At 49.5% G+C, this 10,000-nt stretch overlaps 1 protein-coding gene across 1 annotated transcript in view; it reads left to right on the plus strand.

Annotated features, from left to right (window-relative positions):
* baz2ba (bromodomain adjacent to zinc finger domain, 2Ba) overlaps nucleotides 1-10,000 on the plus strand; it is a gene marked incomplete at its 5' end in the record, with an annotated part of 40,747 nt that overhangs the window by 5,334 nt on the left and 25,413 nt on the right. Inside the window, 7 exons of the mRNA XM_080833861.1 lie at nucleotides 1,925-2,080; nucleotides 3,337-3,542; nucleotides 3,993-4,232; nucleotides 4,464-4,991; nucleotides 7,005-7,716; nucleotides 8,267-8,566; nucleotides 9,749-9,809. Coding sequence (XP_080689987.1) covers nucleotides 1,925-2,080; nucleotides 3,337-3,542; nucleotides 3,993-4,232; nucleotides 4,464-4,991; nucleotides 7,005-7,716; nucleotides 8,267-8,566; nucleotides 9,749-9,809 — 2,203 coding nt within the window. The remainder of the gene's footprint in view (nucleotides 1-1,924; nucleotides 2,081-3,336; nucleotides 3,543-3,992; nucleotides 4,233-4,463; nucleotides 4,992-7,004; nucleotides 7,717-8,266; nucleotides 8,567-9,748; nucleotides 9,810-10,000) is intronic.

Genomic DNA, 10,000 nt, shown 5'->3' on the forward strand with positions numbered 1-10,000 from the left:
ATTGCACGCCTCCACACACACAGAGAGAGAGAGAGAGAGAGAGAGAGAGAGAGAGGGAGAGAGAGGGAGAGGGAGAGGGAGGGAGAGAGAGAGAGAGCGTTGTTTAAGTGATATAAGTGCTTTTTTGCCTCTGATTCCTCTGCCTATTTGAAGAGGCAGCAGGCAGACTTGAGGGAAAGACACAGCTGTGTAGAGAACAGCAGAAACACAGGATAATTATGTCGCTGTGTGATACAGTGAATTCTCTTTCCTCTGGTGGTGTGTGTGTGTGTGTGTGTGGCTGAGTTTTTATGTTTGTGTGTGAGTGGGTGTGTGTGTGTGTGTCTGTGTGTATGCATGTTTGTGTGAGTGTGTGTGTGTTTGTCACTGCCAGGAAGAGCTCGTTGAGACGCTCCCCCAGTGTAAAAGTCACAAATGGGAGGCAGCTTCATCAAAATGTGTTTCCTGTTGGAATTAAATTAGCCTCATGTGGCTGACAATTCTGTGCGTGTGTGTGTGCGTGTGTGTGTGTGTGTGCGTGTGTGCGTGTGTGCGTGTGTGCGTGTGTGCGTGTGTGCGTGTGTGTGTGTGTGTGTGTGTGTGTTCATCTATCACAGGCCATCTCAGGAGGCCTCTCAAACATCCGATTTCCCAGTGTGGGAGCCAGATTTGACTATTTATAGGGCTGGGATGTGAGTTGCCACCGAAATATCTCACACAAACTGAATTCCGCTCCAGATAATTTAGTGTAGTTGGAGTTATTACGATCTTTGTCAGAGACATGCTTGAGGCAGACAGTAGCTAACACAGAGGAAATGCTCTGTCAGATATTCCAGCCAGTCAGTAATCATGTAGACGCTTCCTTTGATCCTTTGAGAGTGTTTGTGGATAAACGCAGGTAGCGGTTACATGTCTTGTGTACTGATAGTGTGTACATATACACACGTGACCCGACCCACATGCTTTGCTTTGAAGATTTTTATCTCAGTTGGAATGAAGGACTTTGCCTTTCTGTAGCTGGACCCAAGACTACAGAAGCAGATCCCATACGTACACCACGTTAGACATGGATCAGTCCCTCCAGTTTTCCGCAATTCAGCGAATAGCAAATTCAACCGCATTTTTTTTTCCCACGACACTGCATATTTTCTAATTTACCGCATAAATTACGCAGAAAATTGCGGAAAATAAGCCTCTGGTGTTAAATTGCAACTTATTTCCGCTTCTTCTGGTCTCCTGAAGGTGGTTTTGAGATGAACACAGTCTCAAGCACTGCCACTGCTTAATGTTCCACTCGTTTGGTGTCAGTTGTGTGATGGATCGACAAAGTTAGTTTGGTATTAGACATTCGCTCGACGTTCATGTCATGGCTGGATCTAAAACTGTTATCTTATTAAAAGTTGTGTAAAAACAACTTAAATATTACATCATTCTGCCTCGTATTAAGTATTCAGAGTACAGGATTACTCATATAGTACAGGATTACTCATGATTACAAGATCTTGTGTTGTGTTGTGAGGTGTCTAGAGTTAAAAGGTTCAAACCAAGGCATTTGTTTATTTCAAGTTAATCTCCAAAATGTAGACATAAGGACACACAATTTTTTTTTTTTTAAATACTAATAGAAAACATATTCATATACATTAATTAATAAAGATAATCTGTCTTATACCGGATTCATTCGTTTTGTAATATATTTAGAGTTTAAGTGGGGTCTGTCATCTTGATCCCCAAAAAATCCCTATGCGGTGTGTAGGTGAGAGTTGTATGTGTGTGTGTGTGTGGGGGACAATGGTTTAACAATGGAGAGTCAGATGAGTCAGTTTGTGTACACATAGTCACATATACTACTGCACAACTTCACAAGTACTGAAGCAGTTTTGCCATTTGACTAGTTTTTCCTGTAAATGAGGTGCTAACGCTCACTCCCCCCTCCCTCCCCCAGAGTGGTGGAGAGCCACGGAGGCCCATGGCCACACAGCTGCAGCCTTCTTCCCCCCCTTCCTGAGCCTGCCGCCCCTCTTCGCCTCTCCTCTGCAGAACCACGAGGCCAGTCCCTACCAGTCCCGCACGCCAAGCAAGAGCAGCCGATCCACCAAGGGTGAGCCCCTCCTCTGCCCTCTGCATCCCAGCTGTCTTGTCCTGCTGCATCTCTGTGTCTCTCTCACCACTGGAGACCCCTTCTGAGCTCTCTCTCGTCGTCTTCTTTCTTGGTCTACTTCATCTCTCTCTTTCACTGTGTGTGTGTGTGTGTGTGTGTGTGTGTGTGTGTGTGTGTGTGTGTGTTTGTCTGCCAGTTTGTGCCATTTATGAGTAGGTGCTTAAATGTGTTTGGGTACTACGTGTGTGGGGGTCTATGTGTGATTTCCTGTTACAGACCACTGCAAGGGGAACATGTATAAAACCAACACAGAAAGACATAGAGAACCCCCCCCCCCCCCCTCTCTCTCTCTCTCTCTCTCTCTCTCTCTCTCTCTCTCTCTCTCTCAACCACTCAGTAAGCTCATTAATGTTGTCATACTCATGGACAGTGTTGGTAAACAGACGCTGAGCACTGCAGTTACCATGTGTGTGTATGTGTACATGTGTGTGTATTAGTGTGGGGACAATGCCACGTTTCTACACTGCGGATGCTAATGACACAGCATCTGTTTCTGGCTGCGTCATGCATAATATTCAACAGGCCCATGAATAATTCACCAGCTTTAAAAACTCAGCTCTGTTACAGACGAACAATCCGCTCACATTAAACATAGTCCAACACATCTAATGTGTGTGTGTGTGTGTGTGTGTGTGTGTGTGTGTGTGTGTGTGTATTAGTCCTCTGCCTGGCAGTTATGCCGAGATTACTGTCTGTTTCTACTGCTTCAAACACAGAGGGGGAATGTAAAGGGGTGTCACTGCTTTCTTGTGGGCACTACAGCTATAACACTGAGATAAATCAGCTTTGGGACATGCTGGCTGATTTTGAGCACTGTTTTTCGACGTGTAAATGTCAAATTTTGCCTCCCAGAACATCCCCCCCATGTAATCCCTGTTTGGCTGCCATTTAGCACAACTCTGTAATGGCATCACTGCCTGTAATCTCATCATGGACTATTACAATACAGCACTCTTTGTTCACTCGTTCTTGTCTGAGCAGATCTTGCAGATTAACTGAGCTCAGGTGAGATGAGAGTTGCAATCTTGTTCATTGAGTACTTGAAGAAAAAATACAGGCCTGAATAAGCAAGAACCACGTTAATAAACACTAACTTGCTGCTTCGGCTGCAGCGCCTCTGAAGGTGTGTGTGAAAGCGGCAAAATAAGATGTTCTAAAGGGTTCTAACTGGCGACCGGTCTGCTTCCTGCCTGCAGGTGTGAACGGGGCGCTAAATGGCACCGTGGTGTCCTCCTCCGCCCTTAGCAAAGGCAGCATCAGCAGCACCCTGGGCTCAGCGCACGGCACGCCAGACCAGGCCAAGGCCCCCGGCTCAAAGCCCCGTGCCCACAAGAGCAGCCCCCTCGACAGCAGCACAGCGGAGCTGCTGGACAAGAGCAGCGGGCAGAAGCCTAAAGAGAAGGTGAGGCAGATGAGCCGGTCATAAATACATACAGGACTACAGTGGACTTAGGGATGTCAAATTGGTATGGAAACTGGGTGGGCATGTTAAATATACGTAATGTTGCTATCATGATTATGACAAGGCTATTTAACTCAGCTGACCAAAGTACAACATTGCCAAGTTGCAGGATAAGAATTGGAACTGGGATATGGAGGACCTACATTGCAAAGTATTATTATATTCAGACATGCTTTACTAATCTACAGTATATTATAATGCACAATGATCTAATGGTACACTGTAATATGTGTTTGACATGCATGGCTTCTTTTTTTAACTTCGCTTATAACTTTGTAATTGTCTTAAAGAATCAAGTTGCACCAAAAGTGATTGGATTAAGCATAGTGTAAATGCCATGCTCTATTGTACAGTATATGATATTAAACTACCCTGTATTGTAATTTGAAGCGTCAGAGTCAGAGTTCTACTCTGCTGTTGCAGAAGCTACGTAAGAAGGCGGGCACAGGCTCGGCTGTGAGCGACAGCGAATCAGGCTCCTCCGACAGCGACCTCGACGGCGTGAGCAGCAGCGACCTGGACGACCTGGGCGAGGAAGACGAGGATGACGACGAAGAGGACGACGACGACCAGAGCAAAGAGAGCGACGAGTCGGACTCGGAGAAGGAGCGACAAAAGAAGAAAGCAAAGGTTAAACTCAGACATTTGCCTGCCTCGTGTGTGTGTGTGTGTGTGTCTCTGTGCACATACTGTATATAGATAGATATATATAGATATTTATAAGCAGTCATTTTAAAGGGTCTTTGAAGGGTCACATTAGATTGGGATTTCAGAGATCTATCTGTGAAGGTGTCCAGATGTTCAGATGTTTCTGCCTGTCTGATGACTGACTGACCCCCTCTACTCTTCTTCTGTCTGCAGCTACTAACCCCTACCTCTGGGCTCAAGAGAGACAAACCCAAGCCTTCCAGACCCCTCGACCCGCTGCTTCCCTCCATGCAGCCGCCCCCCTCCCCACCCCCGGCCCACACCAGCGTGATCCAGGCCATCGGGCTAGCGGCTAGCGCCAAACCTCTGGCCCTGATCGCCCACCCGAGGGGGCGCGATGGCTCCTCCTCGCCCCAGCACCTGGCCGCCATCTCCTCAAAGGCCTCGCCCCCCTCCCTGTCGCCGCCGGCGTCGTCCTCGGCCAGGCCCCGCCCCTCGTCCCCGCAGCAACTCCCCCTCTCGCTGTGCTCCTCCCCCAAGCCGCTGTCGGTGCCCTCACCGCCCCGGCCCCTGCCCCTCTCCTCCTCCCCGAAGCCCCCCTCCCTCTCGCCCTCGCCACGGGCCCCCAGGTCCAAGGCCCCCTCTCCACTCAAGACCCCCAACCCGTTGCTGGAGGCCTCCGCCAGCCGGAAGCTTCTGCAGGCATCGCTGGCCCACCTCACACAGTTCCGCCTCCAGCAGGTAGGTGCAACAGCAACTATACTGACTTGACTAAGTGAATGTAGCGAGTGCGCTCTGTGTGTGTGTGTGTGTGTATGTGTGCTTGTGTGTGTGTTTGTGATTATTTGTGTATGTGTGGGGAGTTGTGGGTTTGTGTGAGTGTGTTTATGTGTCTAGGCTTCATGATATGCGTGTGTGTGTCTGTGTAATAAGAGGGATTGAGAGTGTGTTTATTAGTAAGGCATTGGGATTTAGTTTGAGTGTGTGTGTGTGTGTGTGTGTGTGACTACAGCATCTCCAGGCCTGTAGTCTTGGCAGTCAGTCATTCAGTCGCAGAGAGAATGTTACGAGTGCGGTTTTGGGGGAGAAGGCGAAATAAAGCGTATAAAGGTTTTAAATGTAACGGCACATTTAGTTTGAGAGCAGTAAAAAAAAAAAAACAGCTTCTCGCCACTGTTTCCACTCTAACAGCCACCGGTCTTTCCACTTTTAGCCTGCTTTCAGTCTATTCATATTCACCATCTGTCTCCTTTTTATTGACTCTGCAAAGGTCAGAAAACAAGAGAGAGAGGGACAGAGAGGGAGAGAGAGAGAGAGAGAGAGAGAGAGAGAGAGAGAGAGAGACCCTCTCTTATCTTAGGTTGATAGAGCTCCCTGCTGTGTAGCATGCACTGCTAAATGAAAGCGACAATGCCATCAGCTTTATTGGAATTACTTGTGCAAAGCCGACAAGCAATTAACTCGCAACTTCTTAGCAAGACACTTTCTTTGTTTTTCTTTTCATTTTTTTCTTCTTCTTTTTTTTTTTTAAAGTCTCCACTTTCTCAAGCTCCCTTTTCGTCAGCTCCCCTCTTCTTTGGCTGTGAAATTACTGCCAGGATTTAACAAATTATAAAAAAAAACAAGCTTCGTTTGAGCTTGGATTGTTTTAATAGAATTAGAAAATAGTTAAATTATGTATGTATTGGACAGGCTTCGGTGGCCTTTCTGTGACTGTTAAGTGTCAGAGTTTAAGAGTGTGTTTAGTGTGTGTGGAGGGGGAGAGTGAATATACCTTATTCAAATGTGTTGAATTGACCTAGAACAAGGTCTCTCTGTGTTGGTGTGTCTTTATTGTGTCTCGTGTCTGCCTCACGCATGTGTGCGTTAGTGTGTGTGTGTGTGTGTGTGTGAGTGTGTGTGTGTGTGTGTGTGTGTGTGTGTGTGTGTGTGTGTGTGTGAGTGTGTGTGTGAGTGTGTGTGTGTGTGTGAGTGTGTGTGTGAGTGTGTGTGTGTGTGTGTGTGTGTGTGTGTGTGTGTGTGTGTGTGTGAGAGTGTGTGTGTGTGTGTGTGTGTGTGTGTGTGTGTGTGTGTGTGTGTGTGTGTGTGTGTGTGTGTGTGTGCATAAACACAGACGCCCGTCTGAATGATAAGCCTATGACTTAAAAAAAATCCCACATGTTGCCTGGCCATAATTCACCAGTGCGTGTGAAACACAGCCCTCTGTCAGAGCATTAGGACTTTTTAGTCCTCCCTCCCTCTGTCCCTTCCTCCCTCTCTCCGTTCCTCCATCTCTCCGTTCCTCTCCCCTTTTTCTCTTTCAGGGCACACAATCAATCCTCTTTTCACTGCCTTTGACTCAACACAATGCCCTAAATGATTTCTTCTGCCGGGCAGCCATTGTTTCCCAGACTGGGTGATTAAGACACAATGTGTAAGGCTGTGTGTGTGTGTGTGTGTGTGTGTGTGTGTGTGTGTGTGTGTGTGTGTGTGTGTGTGTGTGTGTGTGTGTGTGTGTGTGTGTGTGTGTGTGTGTGTGTGTGTGTGTGTGTGTGTGTGTGTGTGTGTGTGTGTGTGTGTGTGTGTGTGTGTGTGTGTGTGTGTGTGTGTGTGTGTGTGTGTGTTAGGGGCATTGTGTTTATAGCACTTCCACCACCAGCAATGATGCAGGGCGACAGCCGGTGCAATTACGTGATTTTCTGTCTGTGCACCCCCCACCCCCCACCCCCCCCCGCCCCCGGCCTCTGTCTCTCTTTCTGTCTTTCTCTGTCCTAGTCTTTTCTTTCTCAGGAGCAGGCCTTCCCTCTCCCCCTCAAGAGGCAGTCTGGCTCCTCCAAGACCAGCAGGAGGTCTGGTGTCCACTCCTCCTCTTCTTCCTCCTCGTCCTCCTCCTCGCTGCCCCCTCCCAAACTCACCCCCGAGGGCCTCAGCTCTCGAACCAAGGTCCCTTCGGAGGTCTCAGGGCTCCTGTTGCCCCCCGGCCTGCTGGGTCTGCACATCCCCAACGGGGTGATCCAGCAGCCCCCCGCCCAGGACGCCCCGCTGGCCCTCACCACCAAACCCCGCGCCCCCAGGGCTCAGCCCAGCAAGGGGGCCCCCTACACCCCTACATCCGTCGCCGACACTTCCCTGCCGGTCAACCTCAGCACGGGGAGCAGTCGCACCCAGCCCCCGGCCGCCCTCTCCGCGGTGGGGGCCCTCCAGAGCGCCACCCCTCTGGCGGCCCCCGCCCCGACCGAGGGTGGCCGAGCCCGGGGCTCGCGCAAGAGCAAGTCCCCCAAAGCCCTGGCGGCGTGGAAGGGCAACGCGCAGAACCACCTGGCGCAGTCGCTGGTGGACTTGTTCCAGCACGGGGCGCTGCCCGAGGGCGAGCTCGCTGCCAGCAGCAAGGACTCGGACGACTCGGGGGATGATGACGACGATGAAGACGACGACTTGGGGGACGAAGAGGACGAGGATGAGGAGGACTCTGATGACAGCCTTTCAGGTGAGATGTTCACCCCTGCCCTCCAGTTTCACTCTGTTTAGTGCTTCAGTAAAGATATTTCATTCATGACGTATGCTTCTATAGGTCCCCACAGGAGGGACATATTTAGATTGTTGATTGTCCTAGAACAGTGGTTCTTAACCTGGGTTCGATCGAACCCCAGGGGTTCGTTGAGTCACTTTCAGGGGTTCGGCAGGGGTCAAGACACACACAGTATAGCCCAGTTCACACTAGCGATGTCGGGGCGTTTTTATACATACCTACGTTTTGAAGAAATCATATTTTATTTTTCAAATTACGAAAGGGTTCGGCGAATGCACTGATGAAGCTTGCAGGGTTCAGTACCTCCAATAAGGTTAAGAACCACTGTCCTAGAAGCTGGCTGGAGGGTGTAGGGGTCTGAGAATAGGCTACGTCCAGTCATATTCAGATCTATGAGAGTCTGACAAACTGCCTTATCATTTTTATTCCTCTTTTCTCCTCTGTTTCGTTCTGTCTTCCCCCATTTGCATCCCTTCTTCCTTTCTCCGTCTCCTCCGGCGCTCCTCAGAGTCCGACAGTAACTCTGACGGCGATCTGAACGGCTCGGAGAAGAAGAAGAAGAAGAAGAGCAGCGGTGACGCGGCCACGTCCGGCAGCGGCGGCGCCCTGGAGGGAGAGAAGCTCACCACCAAAGACCACGCCCGGCTTTCCGCCTCGGCCAATCACAGCCTCTCCGACTGCTCGCCACTCAACCTGCAGGTCATCAAGCCCACCGGCATGGTCACGCCCACCACTGTGACCAGCGCAGGCGCTCTGACCTATCACAGCTCTCCATCCTCTTCCTACTCTTTGGGGAGCACGCCCCCAGGTATGGAAGGGTTGGCAAAGGGGTCTGGGGGTTTGAGGGTCACCTGTAGGAAGGGATGATAGTAATAAAATACTCACACACAAACAACATGTGAGAGTGCAAGGACACATGTGTGTGTGTGTGTGTGTGTGTGGCTGTGTGTGTGGCTGTGTGTGTGTGTGTGTGTGTGTGTGTGTGTGTGTGTGTGTGTGTGTGTGTGTGTGTCTGTGTGTGTGTGTGTGTGTGTGTGTCTGTGTCTGTGTCTGTGTCTGTGTCTGTGTCTGTGTGTGTGTGTGTGTGTGTGTGTGTGTGTGTGTGTGTGTGTGTGTGTGTGTGTGTGTGTCTCCTGCTGGCTGGATGCTGCAGTGTCACCTCCTGTGGATTCTGGTCCACACCTGCTGAGAGCTGGAGGGGAGGGTTGATTGGGTTGGCCTTGAGGAGAGGTTGTTCCTCTACCTGTCTCTCTCTTCTCCTCTCCTCTGCCCTTGCTGTCTCTCTCTTTCTCTCTTCTCCTCTCCTCTGCCCTTGCTGTCTCTCTCTCTCTCTCTCTCTCTTCTCCTCTCCTCTGCCGTTGCTCTCTCTCTCTCTCTCTCTCTCTCTCTATCTCTCTCTCTCTATCTCTCTCTCTTGCCCTCTCTATCTCACTCTCTCTCACTCTCTATCTCTTTCTCTATCTCTCTCTCACTCTCTCTTTGTCTTTTTCTCTCTCTGCTTTGTTCTTTATGTATCATCAAATTCAATTACCTCTTCTCCTCAGTGTACCCTGGTAACCTTTCAAAGTTCCTTTTTCTTCTCCGTGTTTTGCCGTCTTTCTTTCATCTTCCTCTCTCTCTCCTCTGTCTCTGGCCTTCCTCCACCTCTCCATTATTCTCTCCTAGATCTCTCTGTCTCTCTTTCGCCATCTTTCCAGCTCAGTCATCATACTGTAGAAATGAATGAAACTAGGTATGTGACTGGTGGAGCATCATTGGCCTGCTTGGTCAGACTCTTAACATCAGTAGAGGGCATTCATGGCATATCATAGGTTAGGAGATTGAGAAATGTTTTGTAGGGAGTCAGACGTTTGTGTGTGTGCGTGTGTGTGCGTGTGTGTGCGTGTGTGTGTGCGCGTGTGAATGTCTGGTAAGTCCGCAGTCTGTGTGCTTACGAGTCTTTGTGTGTGTGTTTTTGTGTATGTGAGTAACCAGTTTGTGTTCCCTGTAGGCTCAGCAAAGAGGAAGAGGGTGATTAGTGAGGAGGAGCTGCGAATTCCTCTGGAAATGGGGTATGTTTTTACACACACACAAACACACACACACACACACACACACACACACACACACACACACACACACACTCTCTCTCTCTATCTCTCCTCAGCCTCTGTTCTCTAACTGCTGTTTAATGATCAGTCGGCATTTGATTGGCACTCTCAAGACCATTCATTTTCGCCTCTGGGTTTGAAGGATCTTTCAG

This window comes from Sprattus sprattus (assembly GCF_963457725.1).
Source record: "Sprattus sprattus genome assembly, chromosome: 3".
Classification (NCBI taxonomy): domain Eukaryota; kingdom Metazoa; phylum Chordata; class Actinopteri; order Clupeiformes; family Clupeidae; genus Sprattus; species Sprattus sprattus.